The sequence below is a fragment of the Phoxinus phoxinus genome (genome assembly GCF_949152265.1).
Source record: "Phoxinus phoxinus genome assembly, chromosome: 16".
NCBI lineage: Eukaryota > Metazoa > Chordata > Actinopteri > Cypriniformes > Leuciscidae > Phoxinus > Phoxinus phoxinus.
Window position 1 is genome coordinate 26,554,525 of NC_136891.1, and position 27,672 is coordinate 26,582,196.

The 27,672-nt window shown below is 36.4% G+C and overlaps 1 protein-coding gene across 1 annotated transcript; it reads left to right on the forward strand.

Moving 5' to 3' along the window:
• The first annotated feature begins 1,788 nt into the window (after window positions 1-1,788).
• On the forward strand, window positions 1,789-27,595 carry pinx1 (PIN2 (TERF1) interacting telomerase inhibitor 1). The gene is made up of 7 exons (XM_079584163.1): window positions 1,789-2,035; window positions 2,419-2,528; window positions 4,662-4,754; window positions 4,843-4,924; window positions 5,174-5,257; window positions 11,253-11,338; window positions 25,999-27,595. Exons 1-7 carry the CDS (start codon window positions 2,017-2,019, stop codon window positions 26,656-26,658), a joined length of 1,134 nt encoding a protein of 377 aa, XP_079440289.1. The 5' UTR covers window positions 1,789-2,016; the 3' UTR covers window positions 26,659-27,595.
• The last annotated feature ends 77 nt before the right edge of the window (window positions 27,596-27,672 follow it).

The window sequence follows — 27,672 nt, forward strand, 5'->3', positions numbered from 1 at the left end:
CGATTTGTGACTTTCTCACCTCTGCGGTTGTGCAGTGTACTCAGTGAGATGGGAATTCAATAAGACATCAGCAGAAGGAGGTAACATTAATCACCCAGACTCTTCTTCTTTCACTGTATATCACCACAGACAGCAGATGAACTCTTCAACCTCAAGATAAAGATCACCTCCCTAGTCACATGTTTCCCATTGCAGTGAAATTACCGTTTGGGTTGTCCGAAATGAATCAAGAAATTTCAGCCTTGTAAGAATGTATTTCTTTAAAGAGTTTGACCTTTAACAGCTATGATTTCCTTGCTATATCCAACTATTTCAGTCTGTCATTAAATCGTTCTTAGTTTGTTTATATTCAGCTCATTTTCAGAAACAATGCCCATCTGCTGTCATTCTTGTCTTTTTCTTTCTGAAAACAGACAAAAGGATTCTCTGGTTATTATTGTATTTTGTGTCTAAAACTGAAACAAACCCAATAAGAGAGCACAATATATTTGGAGGTAATTACAGGCTCATGACATAGATTTTTTCTCTGACAATTAGACAAATGTATAAAAAGAATAGTTGCAAAGCACAAATAATGGAGTCTTGCCTAAATAACATCAACTGGACTGGATTTTCAACTGGACTGGATTGTCATGCATGTCACTAATGTGTGAAAAAGAAAAACACTTTTAGCACCAGAGGAGAGAAAAAACAAAGACATTACGGATATTGGATCTTCATTAGTTTGAATGAATAAACATTGTTTTAATACATATTTTAATTTGATTAGATTTTATTAAACAGCTCATAAAGGAGCTCCTACAATGTAAAAAAATATATGATCAAGAAGTTGTCAACACATGTTGTTACCACTGATCTATATAATGTCATTATATCAGTGGTTGTTACATTGATTTAACTCACCTAAATGAGTTAAGCAATTTTTATTAACTTAACTTTGTTTATGTTATACAAGATTCAGCTTTTTTTTTTAAAGTCAGTTTAATGTAATTTAAGTTGAAATGACTTAAACATCCAAGTTGATTGTACTAAAGTACTTAATGTAATTTAAGGCAGCTTAAATGGTTCTTTAAAATTGAGCCAAAAACTCATAAAACATTTGCATGCTCCCTTTAAGTGGCCTTTTATGTAGCTAATTAATATTATACTATCTGCAAGTACAGTTTAAAAAAAAATATATATATATTTATAGTTACTTTGCTAACATTACACAGCTACATTTGATTTGGTTTTCAAATCTGATCTTTGGGAGTGACTGTCCACAGTGTAATTTTGTAAGTATAAGAAATTTGATCTGTTTGTTATTCAGACAGTGTCCTCAATATATGATATACCTGCATTGGCTGCTATGGTAATCACTTCATCTTCAGCTCAATGCTTAGAGACATAAGAGAGTAATAGTCATTGTGGGAAAGCTCAGTAAAAACATTTCCCACAGGATACTTTAAGGACCACATTAACACAGGACATTCACATACTGTAGGCTATTGGGATTGTAATTTATAGGTTTTTACTTAATCTTTACATTGATATTACTGTCATCATAATTAGCTTTAAAACCAGCTATCATCTTAGCAACTTTGGCCCGGCCTTGAAATGATGTAGCCTACCATGGAAACCAGAGTTTACCAGTTATTACAGTGAAAAAAAATATTTTAAGATCTTGATCTACTGTTATTAAAAAATACACTATCATCAAAGAAACGCAAAGAAAATAGTAAAAGCTGTTCTTTAAGCAGTTATTTGAATAAAATATATATATATATTCTGAGCCGTTAACGTTAACTCACTTACGCCATCTACTGTTACAAAAGTGTTAAAATACGATTATATGTAGGCTACTAATGGCGTAAATAATCTAAATGCACGTGCATAATATAGTTTGTTGTGGTTTTTGAATAATTATATATCATAATAATATTGTAATGCTTGAGACACGACAGATAAGAGCTTTTTTAAATCAGGCACAAAAAGAACAACCTGTCTGTTCCTCCATGTGTTCAAGGACCCATCAAGATGTCCATGCTTGCCGAACGTGAGTTTACAATTTGGAATGTATTTTAGGATAGTTGTATGTGTTTGAAAATATTAGTTGTCAGTTTTGTCAAATTGAATTAGAGATGTGCATTTGATTTGGATGAATATAGTATATTAAAGTCATTCTTGCATTCCTTCGCGTTGTTTAGCATGTTTGCTAGTAGGCTAGTCACTAGCCCTTTAATATCACAGGGCGAATCATAAGTGGTCAAATACTTTCATATAATTCCGCTTTATAGTGTACGTCATTGACACAAAACCCTTGTGACATTCATAAAACATTGATTGAAACATGTACATATTTCTGATTGAAACGAAATTGCTATTAATGTAGTCGCTTATTTTTGGTACACCTATATCATAATTTTTGTATTTTATTAGCACGTCGTAAACAGAAATGGGCAGCGGACCCCCAAAACACCACGTGGAGCAACGATGAGTCTAAATTTGGACAGAAGATGATGGAACGTATGGGCTGGGCCAAAGGAAAGGTATAATGGGCTGAACTTAATAACACATTAATAAAATCATACGTCTAATTCCTGTAATGAATATTACATTTAACTTAAAAATATTTATCGAAAGGTGTAAGAACGCCGCAGAGAGTTTAGGCCAATTTACTTATATCTGTCATTTGCAATGACTGCTTCCACAGCCACATTGTCTCCACTTCTTAAATTTACTTTATATTCTATTTCAGACAAATAGGTATCAATAAAAACATATATTTTAAACGCAACAAACTTTTGTTCCAGTGATTCCAATAACACGAGGAATACCTTGTGTGCCTTAATGTAAGATCATTTAAGGCCATTATATATATTTATTTTTATCAATGAATCAACCCACAAATCTTAAAATTGTTGATGCACCCACCTACATGTGTAATAATGATTTGTGTTCTTGAACACCTTTCAATTCTGTTTATACAAACATGTTGCTTGTCATGGCACCATTATCTAGCTGACTGACATGGATGAAGAGTTAAATTTCCATAGCAATTTATGATAGTCTTTAAAAGCACCAAATAAACTAATAAAAAAAAGTAAAATTTTGTTAATTAATATATTTATTTGTGTGATGGGGCCAGTGAAAGCGTTGTGGGCTGGCATTGTATAATATGAAACTCGAAAGATTAGAATATTGTGCAAAGGTTCATTTATTTCAGTAATTCAGCTTAAAAGTTTAAACTAATATAGGGTATTATATAGACTCATTACATGCAAAGTGAGATATTTCAAGCCTTTATTTGTTAAAATGTTGATGATTATGGCTTACAGCTTATGAAAACCCCAAAATTAGAATATTGTGAAAAGGTTTTCTAATTAAATTCCATCTAGAATAAACTCAAGCCACTTTCATTTCATTTTCAAACTCAAGCAAGTCATTATTTTCAAAATGAACATGCATCTATAAGAAAATAACTCGACCAGGTTTGCATCTGGTGCTCACAAACAAAACAATGAGTGCTCCACAAGGGGAACAAAATATAAAAAATAGTAGGTGTGGGCTGGGGCCCTGTTGTAGAATAAGAAAATCCACGTCCAGGCACTTGCATAGTTAGACAGGTAAAAAGCCTTTGTTGTAAGACAGGGCTGCATCTTAAAAACCACCAGCACGTATGAGCCCAAACAGGCCTTCTTCAGGGTGCTCACCTTACAATAAAGGCTTCTTTTTTTTCCCTGCAGTCGGTGAATCAAAGTGCTTGCATGCTCCATTATAATTTTGTGAAGCACAAATTCATGTAAAACCTTATAGAGATAATAATAATAATAATGCATTTTATTTAAGGCGCCTTTCAAATCACTCAAGATCACCATACAACAAGTAGCAGCAATAACAATATTAAAACAAAAATAGCAGTAAATAACAATGGCAATAAAAAAAGTACTAGATTTGACTGCAAAGTAATCATGGAGGATAAGCAATTCTGAATAGATGAGTTTTAAGTAGCGAGAGGTCCAGCTAACTGAATCAAAGGCGCTTTCAGCATCTAAACTTAAAATCATTGCTTTTGCTTTATTTCTACTTTATCTCAAAGCACTTTTGAGATCAGTTGAAATGACTTTGCTCTTGTTTTACTTGTTTGATGAGTTTGAATGGAGAAAATCATGGAGTGATTTCATGGAGAAAATCAGTGAACAGTAATAATAATAAAAAAATCTCCATTGCTGTGTCTGAATGTTCCTACTTCCATACTATATAATAGGTGTAAAACAGTATGTGAGATGAGTAGTATGTCCGAATTTACAGTATTCATAAAAAAAGTACCCGGATCAGTTACTACTTCCGGCAAGATTCTTAAGTGCGCATCCAATGGTGACTTTACTATACCTGAAGCCATGGGAGAGGTACTTACGCTGTAGGCCACATGACAATAGACAACATTGTAGTATTTACACATGTAGTACGTCGTAATTAAATTTATACACGCGGTCATACTATATAGGACATACTTTTTTAATGGCTGTGAAGTAAGTTTCAAACCAAATGTAGTACCTACTGTACAGTATGTGATTTTGGACACAGCACATGTCTTGCTTGTGTGGAAATGTGGTAGTTCTTCTAATAGTCTTATTTTCTTCATGTGCTCATGTTTTTTTCCTGGTTTGTTTGCGTGGCAGGGTCTTGGCAGGAGTGAACAGGGGTCTACAGAAAACATTAAGGTTAAAGCCAAGAACAACAAACTGGGTCTGGGCACTTCTGTAAACAACGAGGTGAGAAACCATTGCTATTTCTCTCTCTTTGAGCTGTTGTGTTTTTTTAGTCAAACCAAATCTTCCTTTTGGGGTTTTGTGTTGTTAGGACAACTGGATTGCCCACCAGGATGATTTTAATCAACTCCTTGCTGAGCTTAACAACTGCCATGGACAGAGCCAGATTGACAGTAAGCTGAATTTTGAACGTTAAAAGCAAAGCACCACTTTTGTAAAAAGTAGTTTTGAAATGGTTTAATTCTCCTTAACGTTCAATAGGTGGTGCTATTGTGATGTTGAAATGACCTGGACTATGTTATGTGGTAATTTGGTGTATACAGTCTATGGTTTTCGTGTCTGTTACATTTTAGTTGCGTGAATCACTCTAAAAATGTGATGCCATTTTTTTATTATGATTTTAACCTTTTGTGTACTTTCAGATCCCACACAGGAGCAAGGATTTAGTTTGGAAGAGAAATCAAAGACATCAAAGAAAAGGGTCCATTACATGAAATTCACTAAAGGTGAGCCATTCAGCGTGTTCTTGCAAATCTGACATTATTCTACGGGACTTTATTTTGAGCCAACTTTTCAACCTTTTTGACTCCAAGGCCAATTGTCCACATCAATATTCAAAGGCCCCATTACTTTTCCAGTTACTTTGTGATGTTCTGATTATTTTTTTTAAAGAATAATAATAATTTACAGTACAATATTTTTTTCATACAGTTTGTGCCTGATGAAATGTATTAATGCATTACAGAATTTTCCAGGGATAGAAATCACACTTTTAAATGTTGGCTTCCTTATATAACCAGGGTATCAAGACAGTGGGAATTCTGGTTCTTCAAATATATATATATATTTTTTTAGTTGTTTTGTCTTATTGTAATTATTGTTTTGTCTTAAAAATAATTACCGGTAAGTCATCTTGAGGCCCAAATGATTGTTGCCAAGGCCCCCTAGTTGAGAACCACTGCTGTAGAATCAATAGTTTTATTCATACAATTTTATAAAAATAATTTTTAATAGTTTTATTTGTGCTCCTATGTTTGGTGATTGATCTGTTGGTAAAGAGATGACTTGAGTTTCTACATAGTCAGGTTTGTCTATTTAAGTCTGGTGGTGAAAGGTGGTTTTTCTTCTTTTTAAATAACCTTCATGACGTGTTAATTTGAAAAACATTCATGCAGCCGTGCCAGATTTCTTTTTCTTTTTTTTTTGGTATTATTTTTCAATTTCCTTTATAAATAAAGCCCCCCTTCCATCACTTCCTGTGTTCAGTAGCTGAACTTTGTATGCTTTGGCATATGTAGTAAAAGCGCACGGGTCACTGCTGCAGTAGATCAGCATGATCAAGTTGGCGGTCAGCTTAACCAGCAGCCTGTGCCGCCCCTAGTACAGGGAGTCACTTCATGAAGCTCCATGTTTTCTGACAATCATGTAGACAAACAAGTAACCTGAGTTTGATCAGGCTGCTGAACAATCTCCCTGAATGTTTTGTCACGTAGTGTTGACCTCTGCTGAATGGCTCACATCCTTCCCAGCATGGAGAGCAAGGCGGCTTGATGTTTGTTGGTGGTCTATGAGTGGGACATTTATTTGGCCTCAGGTCTAAACATTCATGATGCTATGACACTTTTAAGGGTAGTATTTTTAGACCTTGTCTCATTTTCCATGATGGATGTTTGTAAAAGATGTCAGGAATGTTGGGGAAAAACTCAACGTCTCTTATCACCTGAGAGGACACCGTAGCATACCGCTCCTAAGCTTGACTTCCTGTTTCCTGTGAGGAGCACAGGCCAGTGCACTTACTACTCAAAATGGCCTCAATCAGCACCTGATGAGTCTCACAGATAACACCGCATCCAGAACAATGTTGTTGTTGCCGCCGTTGTCTGTTTAAAGCCTTTGTTTAACTACAAGAAGGAAGATCGTACTTTCAGTGGATGGGTCTCATGTCTCATGAGACAGAATGGACTTCTCACACACAACCTCATCACGACACCCCGAGGCAATTGGGCTACCTCAATAACCTCATGTCCATGACCTCAGCTCTACTCTGATTGGTTGTGTTGACCTCTGCCTCCATAAGTCTCATTTTGTGTCTTCCTGAAGTGAAAAAGCATCACTCAAGCTCATTAGTAAAAAGCTTTTGGTATGATTGACATCCTATTGTAAAAGCATCACCATTCAGAGGTTGAAGAGATAAGCTCACCCAAAAATAAACATTCTGTCATTATTTTCTTAACCTCATGTCATTCCAAACCTGTTTATTTGTAAAAGAAAAATACAATGCAAATCAATGGGAACCGAAGCTGTTTTTGTTATTTTTCAAAATATCCTTTTTTGTGTTCTGCAGAAGAAAGAAATGCATACAGGTTTGGAACGACATAAATATTAGAATTAATTTTTGGTTAGACTATCCCTTTAATAGTAAAAGTATTGCAATGGGATTCTGCTTAAATTTATTAATTGATAAATGAATTCACAGAAGAAGACTGTTCTCTGAATGTGGGATGCCAGTAATTTGATCCGTAACAGTCTGTTTGAGATTTAAGTTGCTGTGCATGAAAGTGGAACTAAGACGTCTAACCGTCTTTGAATTGACAAACGTGACACTGGTAGTTACAACTGCTAATGGATTTGTAGTTTGTTGTCATGGCAAATGTCTCGTTGTGCCAGCGCGTCGGGGTTCCGCCCATGTCCCCTGTGGAGGCTTTGTTGATTGGATCACCTTTTGCTGATATTAGTTGATCTGTAACCCACAGAAGACCTCACCCTTTGTACGTTTCCTGGGTACACCCCACCAAAGCCGTTGCCAGGTTAAGGCCTTTAATGGATTTAACAGAGATAAACTAGTTATATCTCATGTTTAAACGTTACTCTTTTATTTTTTATAAAGTTAATGTAAATACTTCAGTTAGTCTGGAGACCATTACTCTAAAATACCACATAACCATCATGATAAAAAGTTGACAAAATCTTTTGACCTGGATGCTTAAATACTAGTATTAAATCTTAATTGGCTAAATGAATACTATTCAAAATGGAATGTTCACCAAGAATGGAATGGAATGTTCATCAAAAATACAATAAAAACAATGTGACCCTGGACCAGAAAATGCACGGGTATATTTGTGCCAATAGCCAACAATACATTGTATGGGTCAAAATGATTGATTTTTTTTTTCTTTTTTTGCTAAAAATCATTAGTATATTAAGTAAAGATCATGATCCATGAAGATATTTTGTAAATTTCCTACTTTAAATATATCAAAAATATTTTTTTTGTGAGCAAATGCAGCACAACCGCACACCTTTAACAACTTTAAAGGTGATTTTCTCAATGTTTAGATTTTTTTTTTTTTGCACCCTCAAATTCCAGATTTTCATAGTTGTATCATGTATAAATCTCAATTTAAAAAAGAAAAATATTACCCATAAGACTGGTTTTGTGGTCCAGGGTCACATTGAAATATTACAATTTAAAATAACTGTTTTCTGTTTGAATGCATTATTTGCATAATGCAAATAATACAGCATTTATTTATTTAAATGAATATACATCTTTTATAACATTATACATATTTACTGCCACTTTTGATCTAATAAATGTGTCCTAAAAAAAGTATTTCTTTAAATCTTACTGTCCCCATATTTTTGTAAGGTATGATAATGTTGTTCTTTTGAAGATTTTATTACCTTAAGTCAAATAAATAATTCCAATACTTTTAATTCATAATTTACAGTAGTTAACATTTGAAGTGGATCAAATCCTTTCATCAAAGTTATACATTCATTTTTAACAATACCCGTTCTTGTCTTAGGACAACTATGAACTCTTTTGATCCACTTCAAATGTAGATTACTTCACTATTATTAAAAAAAAAAACGTAATAATGAGAGATTGTCCAAATGTTTGACTGTAATACTAGCAACCTTAAATGTTGTGTTGAACATCCTCTTAGTGCTGATTATCTTTTGTCAGGATATGAATGTGCTGTGTGTAATGATGGTACACTGCATATATTGCTTTCAATGTCATTTTTAATAACTGATTTTGGATTGATGGAAGCAAGCTGAGCCCCGCTCTAGACAGGATGGAGGTAGCTTGTTTCAAAGATTGATGGCTTTCAGAACAGGAGAAAGGCACCAGCGTCTCCAGCGCCCATCTCAGACACAAGCAGCGTAAACCAGTAACCCAGATTTAATTGGCTGCCCATTTATCAACTGATCCAGCATTTCTTGATGTGAGCTGAACTGCAAGCACTTCATCATCTGAGTGGGTCAAGCTGTTACACAGATGAACGGAACAATTTGGGACCCCTTCATTAATAATTAACCTGATTTCTTTTGAGAAACAAACCATTGCATATAATATTTTCATCATTACTATTTCAAGCAGTTAAAAGGACACCCCCTGATCTTTTTTTGTCACCTTCACTTCCTGTTCCAGAAAAGCCTGCGTCTTTGTTCATTTATTTGCAACTGAAAAGCTTAGAACTTATGTAGGTGTCTTATGAGGCAGTCAATTAGTATTTTGCTTGTCAGATTAGCAAGTCGATCCAAAAAAGCCTCTGTGATTGCTAATCTGGTTTGGCCAGAGTTCCGTCACATTCGTTGCCATCTCAACAGTGACCTTGTTGCCAACAGGATTTCATATCCTCATGTGCACTTGTAGACTATACTGCTTTCAGACACTTTAAAGCATTTTGTTTTTAAATAAAAATGTATATTTTATACTGCTTTCAATATAATCACAGTAAATTATTACTAGAGCTGTCTCTAAAATGACACAAAACACCTTGTGAAGTATTTTAAAGCGATGTGACAGGTAATCACAGAAAATAATTGTCTGGGGCCGTATTCACAAAACATTTGATCCTGCCATTAAGATTTTCCTCTTAAAACATATTCACAAAGATGCTATGACCAACTTTTACTAAGGAACAGAGAGACCTCTTAAGCTAAGAGAAAGGTTGACGTTGACCGCTATGGATGTTATCGGGAAAGGTCCATGTCCTCGAACTCGGGTCACCTGGGCTGTCCACTAGGCTATCAGCACAGACTATAGGACATTATTTTCAACTTGACGGCAATGTTTTATTCTCCATCATTCAATGCATTTTGTCTGTACTTAAATGAACCTTTTATGTCATGTCATTGTAGATTCAAATCTATAAATTAAAACATTTATTGCATTTATGAAGAAAAGGCTCAGCAAGTTAGGAGCTACTTTTAGCCTTAAGATGTTTTGTGAATACGTCCCCAGATTTACAATGAGAATAAGAATTGAAGAATTGGTTGATTCAGTTCAGAAAACCAACTCCAATGATTCATGAATCTGTTCTCACATTTAACTCACTGATTTAGTGATTCATCACGAATCAAACGGATCAGTTTTTTGTTCAACTCACTGATTCAATGATTTGGTCACAGCGGTTTACAGCTCACTGGAGGGGAAGAATTTCAGTGAATAATGACTTGTTTTGACTGTTTCTCACTCAAAGCTATCATATGACTTATGAAAACCCGGAATAACGCATGAGTCGTCATGAACTGGTTTTATGATACTTTTATGGTTCGTTTGCTTCATTTTTGAAGCTTGAAATCTCCAGTTCTCATTCATTGAAATTGTTTGGGGGGAAAAACAGTCAGTACATGATTCAAATGTTAATTTTTGGTTGGGTTAATCCTTTAAAGTTTTTTTGTGGCACTTGTAGTTACACCCAAAACTAACCTTTGTTAGTTGATAGATCTCATTTCCAAAAGTAAAAAGGTCATTTTTGGGCTCCACTTGATGTCCACTGTGATCAGTGGACAGCTTGTTCGGCCTGGTCTTTTGTTTAGACTGCTTACAGGATACCTTGGTTACTTGAAGGCAAGGTCTCCCCTTTGAAAGCCACGCTGAAAAAGACCCTAGAGCAATAAATAAGCGAGTGTTATCAGGAGCTGCTTGGAGGAAGAGGATGCAGCTGTACGAACAGGACTCGCGGCTGAGACGGGCGCCCAGGCACTCCTGGAGCCTTTGAGCTGCTGGAAAACGGGAGGTGTGAGGTGGGGCCGGCCCTGCACCGTTTGTTTTTCCTCAGCCGTTTCATCCCCTGCGACCATGCAACGTGCCCTTTTTTACCTCTAAACCTTTCCTCTCGGCAGGAGTTCAAAACTGTTCTGTGACCCTTATCCATTTAAATCAATAGTTTACACAGTTGAACGGCACTAGAAAAATATCCATTTGTCAACAAGTTGCGACCGGAAACATTTCCTTTTCATCTCTCCAGACGTTTGTGAAATGCCTTAACACGTTTCTCTTTCTAAATCGGAAAGTAACGATTGATAATGTCTTTTTAAAATGTATTTGGTAGCGGATGATGGTTTGACAGAAGCGCAGGTTGATATGAACTCCACCGCCCTCACAATAAAATAGAACTCAAAATGTTTACACGCATGCTCTATTGTGTGGAATAATGTCAAAGATCTATAAAAAGTCTTCATGTTTTTAACCTTTTCTCACAGGAAAGGACCTGTCCAGTCGCAGCAAAACAGACCTGGCTTGTATTTTTGGGAAGCGATCGAAACAAGAAACAAGAGACCAAGATGAGGTAAGCAGTGTAACTTGGCGACACATCTATTTTTTTTCATTTTATTATTCTTTAAAATGTTGTACAACAATATTCCAGGTTCAATACAAGTATAAGCATAATCTTGATTTCACTGAGTCAAATTGAGTTCACGGAGCATGTTATGAATATACAATTTTTTGAGGCTTAAACTTTCGTGAAAATGCAGCACTGGCCTGTCATCGGTCCTGAGCGTCGTTACCGGCCAACTGGCGATTAATACCGTTTCATTTACTTGCCAACACTGATTTTTACTCTCCTTTGGGGCTTGGAGAGCGTTCATTTTAGGCCCTGCCTAAAACAGAATCCTCAAAAGATGCAACATGAAATCGCGTCTTGATCAACACGAAAATTACGCTAAAACTTAAAACTGCTTACCCCAAGCTTAATTTGTAGAATTGGCATGCTCAGTTGGCCTCTTTTCCCTAGCCATGATCTCGTCCATGTTCTCCTCTTTCGCTTCCTCTTTTTTTTTTTTATCAGCGCACATAAAAACCACAATTGCTAAAGTGCGCCTCAAATTCTTGTACGGGTTGTGTCGAGGCATTCGTTAGTCTGGTTGTTTGATGAGAAAAAGTTAAGAATCACGCGTTAAGAATCCGTACAGCTGCAGCAGCGGAGGACTTTTATTCTGCTGTGCGGAACTGAGGAAGAATTGATGAAGGAACGGTTTGATCTTCGGCTGACAAATCAGAGCAAAGGCGTTTAGAAATCGAATATTCAAGTTGTTTATTCATTTTTCTACCTCAGAATGAAAAATCAAGCAGAATTCTTTTTTTTCTTCTTTTTTTCTTTTTTTACGAAAAAGGAACTCTTCTAATTTTTCTAGTTTCAATATTAAATAAAAAAACGACTGAACGAATGATACACTGATTGATTAATCTCGCTCTATTTGTTTACCACTAGCGCATGCTGACAACGTTTTATTCTTCTATTCTAACTTGCATCGTAGCCTTTGATTCAATAGGTGTCATGTCTACATGTATGTCGTACCAAAATTTATTAGATCCATGTGTACAGTGTGATTTGTAATGATCTTATAGTTTTGCAGAAATCGCACAGTCTGTTAAAAGTTAACTGTTACTCTCTATTTAAGTATATATATATATATTAGTATATGTTGAGCTGACATTTGAAGTGTTCCATAAAACATGAGAATAATATTGAGATGGCAAAGCTATTGCAGCAGTTGCATGTCACCTTACGGTCCAGCCCACCTGTAAGTACCGCTGACCTCTGCTTCCACGTGACCCGCTCGCCGCAAGCTGCAGGCTGATAATGAGCCGTGTCATAGTGTGCAGTCTGACTCCATACACGAGTCACTGTAGGCAGGGATCCCGCTGAAATCCCCTTAAAGGATTTGCACCCGCTCTCTCCTCTTTCACCCCATAGTCCTGTCAGCCACCTCTGTGGTCAAATCACAGGTAGTGTATTTCTGATGATGTGCTGGTGGGCACGATCAAACTGCATTTCCCCATCATCTCCCAGGTACAGGAGGCAGTGATAGAAGTAAAAAAACAGAATTACTGATGATCCCTTCAAACCCTCGAAACTTGGTTTGACGAAGTTTGGTTGAAGGGATTATTTAGTAGACTTTTTGGCTTACATGGCTTTAATAGTTTGGATTCAGTTTGAAGTTGGCTCCACCAGCCCTTTTTGTGTTAGTATTTCCTTTTGGAGGTCCACCTTAAATTTGGAATTGTAATTATTTCTACGTGTATTATTTTGCAAGTGGACATGCCATTTGCTCATTTTTGTTGTGATGTAAATACTATACTGGATTTTTTGTGATTTTAGTTCTTAGTGGGATTTGTATTTCCACAAAGAAACACCAGTGCTTGCAAGGCAGCAGAAGAATAGTTTTAGGTAATCTTAGGTTTTAAGCTTTGGCTCGTAAATGAAATGTCGCATCAGTGCAGCTTTGCTGTTGTCATGGCACTCTGCACGTGTCTCGTTTTCTGGCTGCTGTGCAAAGACAGAGTTGTGCTGTATGTGGATTCGCATACAGTGTAAAACGGTTGGTTATTTTCGTGTTTTCTCATACCATAAATCAGAATGCGAATAAATTATGAAAGTTAATTTGCCCGTTTTTAATTAAAACAATTCAAACAATGTCAATGAGAGATTTTCAAATGCAATTTAATCTTAAACATCGTAAGTAGTACACAAATTATATGATCAAGAAGTTATGACATATAAAATAAAAAAAGTTTAAAATTGCTTAACTTAATTTTTGATAAGTTATACAAGATTCAACTTCTCCTTTTTAAAGTCAGTTTCATGTTATTTAAGTTGAAATCGATTAAACATCCAAGTTGTCTGTACTTGATTTGTAAACTTTCTACACTGTAAAAAAAAAGTTGCTGCCATAAATAGTTCAAATATACAATAAGCAGTTCCAGTTGAAATAGAGAGCGAGAAGGAAACAGTATTGCCTTGAAGGAAGTTTAAGTAAATGCATTCCTCAGTGTAACAAACTGATCAAACAGGTAATTGCTCATATTATTAATGTCGTTCATAAAGAGTTGGTTACGTTGTTTTGTTTAGTTTAGTGATCTAGTTGCTAAGTGCCAGTTGTGTATGGAATTACACATTCTTGCGATATACTTGTGGGTTGTGTTATAAACTGAAGAGATGAAATAAGGGAGTATGAACAGAGGTCATTTTGACTTTGTTGTAACTTATTGTACTTGTATAAACTATTGTACCAGTAATATATTGGTTATTGGAAAAAAATTCAGTAAATTAAACAATTTTATATCTATCAGGTGGGGGTTTTCACATTAAATCCCAGTTTGTTTGTTTTTCTTAACCTTTCCCTCTTGGTTGTCAATGTTTAGCTCAGTGTTCGTGACATAGCAATTCCAAGTACATCTAATGTATGTGCTGCAGGCCTGAAGCCCCCGCCGAACCTCCTCTTTACTGAGAAAGCAACACAATAGTAGCAGCTCATGCTTTGCTTGAATTTGGAAGTGCCGGCAGTGTGCTATATTTTTTTTCTTTTTTCTTCCGCTAATCGTTTTGTTGCAGTTTGTTATTGTCCTAGTCTGGAGGGACTTCATTGACCGGATTGAAAACCAATCTGAACAGGCTCACAATGGCATCCCAGGAGGCTGTGTGGCGAAGGGCTGGTGGCGAGCCCTGTAAACGAGGGGCAGTTAGGCCTGCATAGGAAGCCAATGAGGGGGTGATGTTTGTGTGCATTGTGTGCTTGTGCGGTGATACAGCCTGTGGAAGATTTTCGCCTCAGTTCATAGATGCATCCTGGGTTCACAATGGGGACGTGAAGGTGATTATAAACCTGTTTAATACAGTTTTTGTGATCGGCCGGTGTCACCTTGCAGGTTTTAAGTGCATCACTCAGTTAATGTCCATGCAAAGGTCCGATCTACTGCTGCTGTGTCTTGGCAGCCCTCACTCCCACCTCTTGCACCAGGGGTTTTCCTCCCCTCGCTCAGAACTTCCTGTCAGTCCCTTATCTCTTGTCACAGTGTTCTCTGACACACACATGGGAGGTCGTTCCAAGTCGCCCCTGATCTCATTACCTTGATTTAAGAAACAGTTACGCAATTGTATTTTGTTGTAGTTTTTTTTTTTTTTTGGAACGAATGAGTTTTGATTTGTTTTATATATGAACTAGGCATTTCTTAATGTCTCAAGGTCTTGGAAAGATCACATCTCTGAGGAAGTTCAACAAAAATTAACGCAACCAAATTAATCTCCATCTTTGTCAAAATCCAGTTGCCTACTTTTTGACAGATTGTGATGGACAATATATCCCCCCCCCCCCCCCCTACTTTTTTTATTTACAGAAACCAGGAGTGGCAATATATTTAAATAAAATAATTTAATTTAATAAATTCAGACATTCCAATAATTGAATGTGTTTTTTTATACTTTGTGTTTTTGTTTAGACTTTATTTTTTACCAATGAATTTAAACTTTTGTGATTTATTTTTTTATTTTTTTACACTCCTCAAATAGAAATTATTACTCAATAAAATGTTTTAGACCTTGACGTAATCCATTTTTTTATTAATTACAGAAATTTCCATGACTTTTCCACAATTTCCTATATGTCATCCTATATCCAGGTTTTCCAAGACAGTGGGAATACTTGTTCATAATTCAAAAGGAATAAATCAAGTTTAACTAATTAAAGTAGGAATCATAATGCCAGCTTACATCTTAATTTTTAGCTGTTTAACTTATCTTTAATCTAGTTTTCTTATTTCAACATAATTTTAACCCATCTAGCCGCCCCCTTGGAAATTTGCTGAGGCCTCCTGGTTGAGAACCACTGCTATAACTGATGGCCGTCACTGGCATGTTGGAGAGCCGGCAGTGTCCGAACAGACCGCTGCATCACTGCCTTTGCTCTCCCTGCCACTGAGACTTTCCCACGTCATTCAGAGCAAATGTTCACGACTAGTGCTTTTGCCATTTACGCTTTTGTGCCCTTCTCACAACTGTTGTCTTTACTTGATCACATTTCTTTTTGTATTTTTAGCTTTCAGTATTTATTCTTGATGTCTCTTATTTCGTTCCCTCCCCATCCCTTTCTCTGTCGTTGGCTCGTTCTCTTCTCGGGGGCCTTAGTTAGGCTGTAGGCTAGTGTGTACGGAGTCATGAGGAGTGGGTGTGATTTATCTCCCTCGGCCCCTCCGTAGCCCCCTCCACTCCGGCAGGCCCAAAGGAAAGAGCCGAGTTTGCTTGAACGTGGCTCGGTTTGCGAGGCCCCAGCATTAGCTGAAATAAACCCTCCTGCTGCTGGTGAAAAATGTCCTGTGATTGGCTAATTAATCAGTCAAAAGGGGAGCGTCGCGGCCTGTGACTTGAGGGACCCGAGCAGGCGACCGCTGAGGGCCCGCTGATAAATGGACTCCCTCCTGCTTCATACATCAGTGAAACTTAGTCATTTTTTACCACTGCTCTTTGCGTCAATGGTGGATCGCTAAGGCCTACACTTATATATTTCGTGTGAAACTCCATCTGTGTGTGTGGACTGCATTTCAGACAATCGTCTGATTTGGTCTGCGCCCTTTAAATTGCTCAATAAATATAGTCTATTCAGCATAATGTGCACATTGAAGATTTAGTTTCAATATTATTGTGCCCCAGATTTTTCAGTTTGAAGCTGCAAACAACAGACTTTCAGTTTGAAAATCCAATGATAAATTTGATATTTCTTGTGAATTTTTTTTTTTTTTTTTACAATTATTTGTGCCTCTGCTATTTAATTTAGCCTAAAATAAATGCATTGCTACCTGTTGCTCCAAGTCCCTTGCTTAAAATAAAAACAAATTTTAGAATATATACACTACCAATGAAAAGTTTGTTCTCAGTAAGATTTTTTTAATTTATTTTTTAAGAAATTACTTCTAAAATTTGAATTGATCAGAAGAGACAGTAAAGACATTTACGATGTTATCAAAATATTTCCAGTTCAAATAAAGGCTGTTCATTTGAACTTTCTATTCATCAAAGAATCTTGAAATAAATGTAGCAGTTTCCACACAATTATGAAAATTCAGCTTTGCCATCACAGGAATAAATTATACTTTAAATATATTAAAATATAAAATTATTTTAAATTATTTCACCCAAAAAAAAATGTATTTTCCCAACTACTATATTATTATTATTATTATTGTTGCTTTTGTTTATTATTATTATGAATTGGTTATGCATTCATAAAAAAAAAAAAAAAAAACTCTAAACAAATATTACATCTATACCTTATTACTAAACTCTTCCTACATAAATGTAAATATACCACGTAAGTACACAAATTATTATTATAATTTTTTTTAATGACTGTAATGAACTGGGATTTCTTTTAAGCAAGCGGCAAGACGGTTCGTGTCTGTAGTTGTCTCCATGGTTCCGGTCAGGCATCTCCTCGCTCTGTGTTTCCAGGGGTTGGCGTGACCCCCTGTGGCCTCTCCCACTCCCACGGCAGCTCTAACACAAAGCCCTCAGACTAGAGGGTGGTACCTGTAGCTGTTCTGAATCAGCCCACGCCCGTCCTCATGAAGGATCGCCAGCCAGTTGACTCGCCCGTTCCCCCGATGCCGCCACCTCACCAAATGAGGAGAAGAGGCTGCACCATTTGGCAGATGTGGTGAAGGGGCGAGAGGCAGCGATGTCATTGGCCGCATGGGAGTCGGCTGGTGGGCGGAGTTGAATACTGAAATGCTGCTGAGGATGCAAAAGTTGAGATCCAAATATGCCAGCAGGCTGATGGAGCTCCCATAACAAAACCGCTGAGTTTTATCCACATTTAATATATGATTACACAAATGATAACTTGTATGATATTTTGGAAATTCTAATATTCTAATATGGAAAGACTAAAAATTAGCTTCAGTCCCCATTCAACATTTATTTGCTAGCAAATGTAATATTTGTATACAGATGTAATATTTGCTGAAAAAAGTTATGCATAACCAATTAATAAAAATAATGAACATCATCAATAACAATAATAGTTTATATATATATATATATATATTACTCTCAAATCATTACTTCATAAAATATTTTTTAAATATTCAAGTGCAATTTATTTATTAGAATTTATAAAAGTTTGGGGTTGTAAATATTTTTAAATGGGTTTGAAAGAAGTGTCTTATTCTCCCAGGCTGAATTTATTTGATCAAAGTGCAGTAAAAACAGCAATATTGTGAAATATTACAGTTTAAAATAACTTTATTTTAAAATGTAATTTATCCTTTTGATCAAAGCTGAGTCTTCAGTGTCACATGATTCTTCAGAAATCATTCTAATATGCTGATTTGCTGCTCAAGAAACTGTTCTTATCAATATGGAAAACATTTGTGCTGCCTAATATTTGTGGAAACTGATAAATTTTTCATGCTTTGATGAACAGTTCAAAAGAGATCCCTATAATTTTCTGTCCTGTCTTTCCGCTCATTAAAGTAGTAAAATGCTAAAAAAAAAGTGAAAACCTGAAGATTTGTGCTCAGTCAGGACCAGACAGCAGTGCAAACTGGCACGTTGCAACCATGTGGTCCAGCATGTTTAACTTCTCAACTAATGCGGTAACCGACGCCGGTGTTCAAAGGCATGTTTGTTTTGAAGCAGGAGAGCCCTAATATGTTCTCAGATAACATCTAATTGCCTCAAACAAAAGCACAGCCTCCCTTACGCTGTTGACAGGGCTACAGAATAATGAAGAAACGGACCGAAATGACTGCTTGCAACATACCCTCCGGCAACTGGCTTTACGCCCATGCCAACACACGGACATGTACAAATAAGTGTGAAAATAAAAACGGCATTAACTAAAAAGGGTAACTGAAGTGTCCAACTTCAGCAGTCATTGTTGGCCCAGGCAGGGCTGCCCTGGCATGGTGATTACAGTACGAACAGAGGAAGCTAACCACCCGACGCTCCTGAGAGCCACCACCATTGCTGTTTTCATGGGTCTCGCCTTGCATTTAATCACCGCCAGTTTAATCTAATAAATCACCGCAGGGCAGAGAATAAATGGTGTGTCCTCCATCTTGGGGCTGACACATCAGCTCCTTGGAGGGCACGGAAAGGCAAGCACTTTACATTGTAAAGCAAGCAGAGTTTAGTGATGATGCCCTATGCAGTGTGTTGTCGCCATTTGTTACTCATGATAAGTAATGAAGTCTAGGGTTGGTGGAGAGGTCTGCATCACGCTGGCTTACTGTTTGCATTAGGTCTACGTCTTTGTTTTTCAAATACCTCTTCATCACTTACACCTTCATTTACGCTATTTTAGTCTTCCGTTTCAGGGTTTTGTTTTCACTTTATTTACATTGTTTTATGTTGCCTGTTGTAAATTTAAATTGTCTTAATTATATAATTATTTACAATATTATTAATAGTAGTAATAATAATAGTAGTTGTTGTTAATAATAATAAAAATTTACCAATTTAACACACCATGCAAAGAATGTCTTTCGTGTATATCTGGTTTAATGATAATATTACAGATGATATTATTATTTAAAAATAATAAAATTATTGTTGTTGCCTGTTGTACATTTAAATTGTTAATAATATTAATAATAATAATATAATTACAGATATAAATAATAATTGGATAATTACTTAATTACAGATATAAATAATAATTGGATAATTACTTAATACAATGTAACACACCATGCAACCTAAAAAAATGCCTTTGGTGTATATCTGGTTTTTATCAATATTAATACTTGATTATAAAAATTATAATTGTATTATTATTATTATAAGCAGCAATGTGCTTGTTTGTATTTCAACTTTTCATCCACTGCTATGAAGCCATTTTATGCAACATTTATTTTTCGTATTTTTTATTAGCAAGTTGTCAAGTTTTGTATGCACGATTTATAGTGCTGCCTTGTTAAAGAAGAGCATTATGCCAAACATACATTTAAAGTACTTAAACATGAATCAAAGTATGGCTTGTAATTAAACTATTTGCTTTGTTCTACTTTGTTACATTACATTCACATAATGTATTATATAATGATACATGTTAAAATGCTCATTAAACCATGCAAAGCACTGTATTGCGTGGGTGCCACCTGTTTTTCTGTCCGCCTACGTGAATGGTATGAAGGATGGCGCGGCGGGTCCTTTCCCCTCATCAGGGAGGGACAGCTGGGTAATCTGGGTCCCGATCCATAAGCCCAGGCCACCACCAAATTTATAATAGTGGCAGGACAATGAGAACACGCTCGCACAATCAACCCTCTTCCCAATATCGTCTCAATATTATCCTTCGGCCTGCGAGCGTAATGGGCTGTGATCCATTTTGTTTAGAATATGGTTTAACTTGGAGCCCTCAAAGGAGTAAATTACCCTCAAATGCTTCCATCCTCAAAAATTGGGGGGATAAGAAGAGAAAAAACATTGTTGATGTCTTTTGGGGGGAAAGAAATCCCCTGAATGAAGATTGATTGATCATTCAACTCCAGCTTTTTACCATGTTTAAATTGAATGCTGTTTTCTACAGTTGATGCTACACCAAGAGCTGAATCAGTTATTCATTTAGTCAGTCACAATTATGTACTTTTTAAAAAGTTTTCAAATGAGCAAAACAGGGATTATAATTGCAAATATATGACAATTTTAAGTCTGGTTTGCAAGATAGACGCAAAGGAAGAGAGGCTAAAAGCACACATTATTAATTTTTCCCCTTTTAAATATTGCTTATTCATTTATTTCATTATTTTTATAATGATAGCACTTTTGTTGTGATTGTGAATTTGCCTATACCCTGCTTGTACTGCATGTCCACTCTGTATAACTACATGTATTGTTTGATGGTTTAACGTCGTCAGCTGGGATTATTGTTAGAGAATTTGAAAATATCTGTACTAGAAATAATCATAACTTTATATATAGCACACTATTATTGTACCGTATTGCAGTCTTTAATCCCTGGACACTAGAAGTTGTCTTTGCTGACGCAGCATTTGCAGTGCTAAACTAGCGTAGTCAGTGCCGTGTCTCTATGCTGGGAGGAATATTACTTTTGTATTATAAATTAGGGACTCTCTGACATAGCACAGAGTGGGACAAATTAGTTGCAGTTTTCAGCAGCAATTTCAAGAGCGTCACGATTTGGGTTTTCTTTTTTGGGGGGTTTGTGAAACCCATTCTGGAGGCATTTTGACAACGTTTTTTTCACCGTCCCTGGCAGCTTTGGACTGTCTGCTGCAATGTGTTGGCGTCAGCGGCGATGTCTTGTTCTTCGGTTTCCTCATCGCGGCCTTTTGAATGTCCCTACGCCCCCTTCCAAGTCCAGTCCCACTGCCGCACCGCCCCCACCCCTCCAGCCGGAGCAGGAAAGAGCCCGTAGCTCCTGCTGCAGGGCCCTTATCTGAACGCTGCACACAGTTTGGGGAACGCATCCTCTTCCTGGGGCCTCCCATCTGCCAGGAGGAGAGAAAGAACGAGGGGAATGTGGAGGCAGAAGAAGCCGGAGAGTGTCTGAGAACATACGGGGGCCATTTTTGTTGTTTACACCCTCATTAGGACGTCCAAGCAGAGTCATGAAACCTGGACTTGCGTTATCTCCATGTCAGCCTTCCTGCTGGCTTGTTTGTTTGTGTGCGTGTGCACGTATGTGCTTGCATGTGTGTGGTATAACCCAATCCGTGCTCAGCACTGTTGAGGGAATGCTACCAGCAGCACTTCTCTCGGCACATTAGAGAGATAAGCCTAATGGAGGTCCCCAGGCGGTGAGACGTCGCACCACACACACACACTATCGCCACCTCTCCGATGAAGAGGATTTCCCCACTCGCTCCATCTCTCTTCCTCTTCTCCTTCTCCCTCGTTCTTTCTCTCCGGAGAGTAATTTCACAGTTCGCTCCAAAATGCCCCCCAGTCGTTTCTCTAAGTCCCTGCTACATGCTGTCAGCCACATCTCCTCTGATGACCACTTTTGGTCCCCTTAAACCAGAAATATAGATTTTATTTTATTTTTTGGGGAGGGAAAAGTGAGACTTCTGTTTTAATGAGCCTACATCTGCAGTTCTCCAGTCTCCCTCTGGGTGACTTCCAACTTTTGAAGGGCCTGTGGCAGCAACTTGTAGTCACGATGACCACTGTCCTGCAGAGTTTAGCTCCAACCCTGATGAACTCATCTGCCTGTTACCTTTCTAGTAATCCTGAAAACATTGATTACCTTGTTCAGGTGTGTGTTCGGTTGGGGTTGGAGCTAAACTCTTCAGGACAGTGGCCCTCCTGGACCAAAGTTGCTCATCTCTGATCTAGAACATTGGTTCCTAACCCTGGTCCCGGTCGACCTGCAACTCTGCACATTTTGCATATCTCTCTATTAAAATGCGTCTAAATTAACTCATCAGCAGAGAGTGCAAAACCTGGGGACTCCTTTATAAAACATTCGTACATTTGATCCTTAATACCAGGGATTTTATCCTACATCAAAAAGTGCAGCACAAATCAGGCTCTATAAAGACAGAAACTGACTGAAAATGTTAGTGTATGCCAACTGAACAGTATGTGCACAAACTTCTCTGCCGATTTATTTGTACATTTTCATTAAAAAAAAAATGTAATAATCACAAAATGCATTGTCCAAATAAGCAACATTTTTAACTGCTTTTTAATAATTAGATCTCTGAAATTAATTCAATCACATGATTTCATTAAAATAGTAATATAAAAAGAATTTCCTTGCCCAATTATGATGAGTGCTGTATTTATTTTGAACCATAAAGAGATATTTGTGGGTATTCTGTAGGTTGACACTTTATACATTTTATACAGAGATGCATTTATGAACATTTGTGCATACAGCTGTTTTATAAATCATTAATAGGCAAGGCAATTTTATTTATATAGCACATTTCATACACTATGGGAATTAGTGCTTTACACAGAAAGGAATTAAAATAATAACAAAATAAAAGCTAAGAAAATTAAAACGGTTATGAAAGGCAGTTTTACTCTGAGATTTTCCCATGGTGATTTTTCCATTCACTGTGTCTTTAGGAACATTTCCAAAACTATCTTGTAAATGTTGACATTATATGCACATATTTATAAATTAGGCCCCTAAAATGGATGTTTTAGATAAGGAGCGATCTTTAAACATGCCTGTCTTGGCTAGTATCCTAGTAAACATAGTCGGTTATGTCTTAAGTAAACGCAACCAGTCGGGAAAGACAACGAGTGTGCAACAGTATCAGTGTATTGGATCTGTGCATTGTCTTAAAGTGACAGCCTAAAATTCCTGCTGCTGTCCTTGTTTTTTAAGACTCACTGCAAAAAATCACTCACTGCTCTTGACTGAATAACTTTTGTAAATGTGATAAGGAATTACATTTTTAATTCATAGAGTGAAGACTATGCAGTGTTATTTACACTTGTTTACTTTATTAAATATTTGTACCTAATTTGTATATAACTACTGTTAGATCTACCAGAAAGGACTTTTTTTATTTCATTTGTATCTTTGTTCTTATTGCTTGTTTCTTCATTTGTTCATTTGTTCCTTTTTTTTTTTTTTTTTTTTTGCAGACTTAACTTTTCTTTAATGTTTGAACGTTATATTTTATATATTTTTATATTTTATTCATTTAGAATTTTTCATTTCCATTTTACATGGAATGCAAGAACAAAGTCTGGCGAGTAAAGTAAAATAAAATAATTACTAGCCAATGGCGACTCTAGCTTCAGTGTGTCCGTAGAGGGTTGCATTACTTCTGTTACTACTTGTCTTTTAAAAATATATATATATATTACAATATGATAATAACAATAGTTATAATTATTGTAAAGCCATTTTTCACTCTTTGTATATAGAATGCTTTTAACCTCTTACGAATTGTAGGTACCGGTAGTCCATATGTATTTGTTGTCTTTGCTATACAAAACCTTTGCAAATTTTTATTTTATTTTTTTTATCCGGTCCCTCCATACATCTTTTGAAAAATGCCGTTTTCACCACCGTCTCTGGCATAATGTAGAGCACCGGCGTGGTTTAGCACAGACTTCAGAGCGGGTATTCTTCACTGCAAATCATTATGCATTGAGGAGGCCATTAGCAAAATGAAGACGAATGGGAGAGCGAGTCACCGTGATAAAGTATTGGAGGACGACAGTTTAATCTAAAATGTTCCTCTGTGGTCTTTCAACATAGTCACTATGTCTTGCTATCGTTTGCCTGTCATGATTAAGCTGTTATGCTAGAAAATTCGTTCTCTCTCCTAATGCTTATAATAACTGTCTTAGTTTGGCCAATGCGAGCACTGACTCTCACTCATCTGACAAGTTTTTCAAGAATCAGTTGTTTAATCCAACCATTTACACAGTGACTTGGAGATACGCCTTTTTAAAAAACTGTTTCCTCTTTATAAATGTGCTGATGAAAATTATACAACATACAATATATTTATAGATATGCTGGTGAATATTATACAATATATGAAGAAATGAACCGAATCGAATTCTTGATTGATTGAGAGGAGGAAATGTATTTCTCTTTATACATTTCACATTTTTTCTTTAAAAATTAAGCTAAGAGTGTTTTGTAAATGTCTCTAAGCAGATACTTCAGACGCAGTTCTGTGATGTCATGAGATACTTGGGACAAGTCTCAGCATGACAGGAATTTGATTGACATCAGTTAATGAGACACGTAGATGGGTGTATACATTATGTTACTTAAAATCAATTGAAGCGAGATGTCCTGTTCCTTCCTGACTGACAAGTCACCCCTTCAATGCTTGATGCGATCATTTCATCATTTTGTTCCACTTGCATATTGCATTCTTTGTCTGATCTTTGGAATAGTACTGTTATTATTACATTATGTGCCACGAGATCTCGCGACATATATCGCCATGACGGGGTTTGAGGGTGTAATTGGCTTAGTTTCACAGTTCACTGATCACATGACCAGAGTAAGGTGAGATGAATGACGAGACCGTAGGGGAGGATTCGTTGCGCAACAGAGCCTAGCCTAGCTCAGAGCTGCTTCTGAAACGTGCCGCGGGCCTGGCTGGTATAAACGCAAGCATTGACTAGAGTGGCCGCGATCAGCTCCGGTAGCTGTGTCGGAGCCGCAATGCTCCGAAGATGTGTGCAGTGTTAGTAAGGGGTAAGAGTCTGATAAATGTACCACCGCTCCCTATACACAGAGTATGTGCGATTGCGAGTTTGAAAGGAAAATGCAAGTTCCCTGGTGTGCGCAAAAATAGGCTACATACAGTAGTCTTTCTCCCAATATCAAACGTATCTGTGGAGGCTGTGCAGTGTGCACCTCTTAACTCTGGTCTCTCTTTTGGTCTCTGTTTGCACTTTGAATATTGAGAGAGTACTTTGATTATGGTTGCACTTATTAAGACTAAGAAAATATTTATTTTTATTTATACTGTATTTATTACAATTTGTGAAAAGGTCACACACAGCCTCAATCAGAAGTTCTGGAAGCTCATCATTCATGTACAGTAAGGTCTGAAGAGACTTGTGTGAAATCATACAGAAGAGAAGCCAGTCAGTTGAGTTTGTGGCAAAACCTTTTACAGTGCTTGTTTATTGTTGTCTTTCAATGCGTTTGATAATTCATACTCAGAAAGTAGAACTGAAATTACATTCATTACAAGATTAGTTAAAACATTTCAAAATGCACCTCAAGATTATTTTTCTAGTCATGAATTTTGTCATTGAGGATTTCTTAAAAATACTGTTCAAAAAATATTGTCTTGTCTCGTGAGCCAAGTGTCTCGTCTATTAAGTCATTTTCATTACAATAAATTATAATAATAATGTATTGTGCAGTTTAAATAGTTAAAAAAAATATACATTTAAAAAATATGCCGTATGATCACTTAACAATAATAGTAATATATTTATTTAAAGTAATAATAGTGTGTGTATATGTATATATCTATCTCAAACAATTAAACAATAAATTAAAAAAAATATATATATGTTATGATATATTTTTTATTTATTTATTGTTTAATATATATATATATATATATATATATATATATATTAAACAATACATATAAAAAATATTTCATAACATTTTATATATATCAAACTATTAAACAATTAAAAAATGAATGTCATAACATATCTTACTGCTCTCATATTTGCCCATTTCTTTAATTCAGGAAAGCAGTGGACCTGACTCTCAGGAAGAGCGAGAAGAGGACAGTGAGACAGTATCTAATCCAAACCCAGAGGAGCAACTAAATACAGTGACCAGTACAATGACCATGCAAGAGTACTTTGCCCAGCGGATGGCCAAGATCAAGAAGGCTCACGGAACATGTGGCCCAGCCGTCAGCAGCAACACACCGTCTCCACTGGCTACATCTGCCTCCATGGAGGACTCCCCAAACACCAGTGACATGGAACAGTCCAAAAAGAAGAAAAGGAAGAGGAAGGACAGAGAGAGTGATCAAAATGGCACAGTGGAAAAGGTAGAGGAAGATGCTCTGACCTCAGTAACAGGAGGAAATGTTGAAGAGCCTAGTTACCCACAGAAAAAGAAAAAGAACAAGAACAAGAGGAAACGAGAAGAGAGGGAAAAGGATGGGGCTGAAGTGTGCAGCACCCCTACAGTAACGGATGGTGCCACTGAAGAAGAGGCACCCAAAACAGGGAAGAAAAAAACATCTCTAGAGGTTCATACAGATGAACCTAAAACGGTAGAAATTGAGAATACGGACTTTAGAGTTTCAGATAAAAAGAAAAAGAGAGAACAGGATGAAGAGGGAGCGATTGACAAAGTAATGCCCAAAAAGAACAAGAAAAAACAGAAAAAATGATTTTGTACTACTGACTGCTCTTGAAATTATTGACTTTTTGACATGATTTTAATATTGAGATCACCAAAATGAATGTCAATGAAGCCCATGAATTTAAATTCATAATTGGTTTGTATCTCCATACTTAAACTAAATCAAAAAACATTAAAAACATGAAAGTCAACTGAAAGTGAAGTTGTGTGTTTATATGCAAGAGATTTTTGTTGTTGTCAGGTTTCCAGAAAGTAGCAGTATGCTTTCTACAAGACCAATATGGGCCATAGGTGTAGGGTGTAATATTTATACTAATATATATATATATTATATGGAAAGAAAAAGGTGAAGCTCAAACGTGCTGCGTAACACAAGAATAAACCTCATTGGTTCTTGCACGTCAAGCGAACATGCTTAGCTTCCGTTTACCACAACTGATGAGTGAGTTGATGAATGTTTCTCTAAGTGAATAAAAGCCTAAATTCAATCTGTTAATCCATCATATAAAGGGATCGAGTCTCTTCAGAAAATTTGGACTAAACCACTCAATTCATATTGATTTTTATGAACTTTTTGAAGCTTCGTGCTTCAAAGTAAAGTGGTAGTTGTGTAGGCTGTCATTGGAGGGACAGAAAGCTCTCAGATTTCATCAAAATTATTTTCATTTGATCTTCATTCATAAACTATCCCTTTAAGTTTTTAATACTTTTTCTTGTAAGTATGGATAATTATTTCTTTCAGTTTGAGTTAATGAACATTATGCAGACTATTTGTAATGTTTTGAGAAACTTGTATTTATTAATAAGGTTTCAAATGCCTAGAAGTTAATTCATATCATTTTTGTTCTATTTAAAGTTTTTTTATGTGGTTCATGGTGGAAGAATGCGTAGTTTCCCAGAAATCGTTGAAAATGCAACCAAATCTGTATAATCAAAAGATTAAAGTTTTTGACACATTTCTTTGGAAACAATGTTGTTGGATTTTGTTTTGTTTTGCTGTATGGCAAATGGGTTTTATATTTGACTTAATCATTATGCGAGC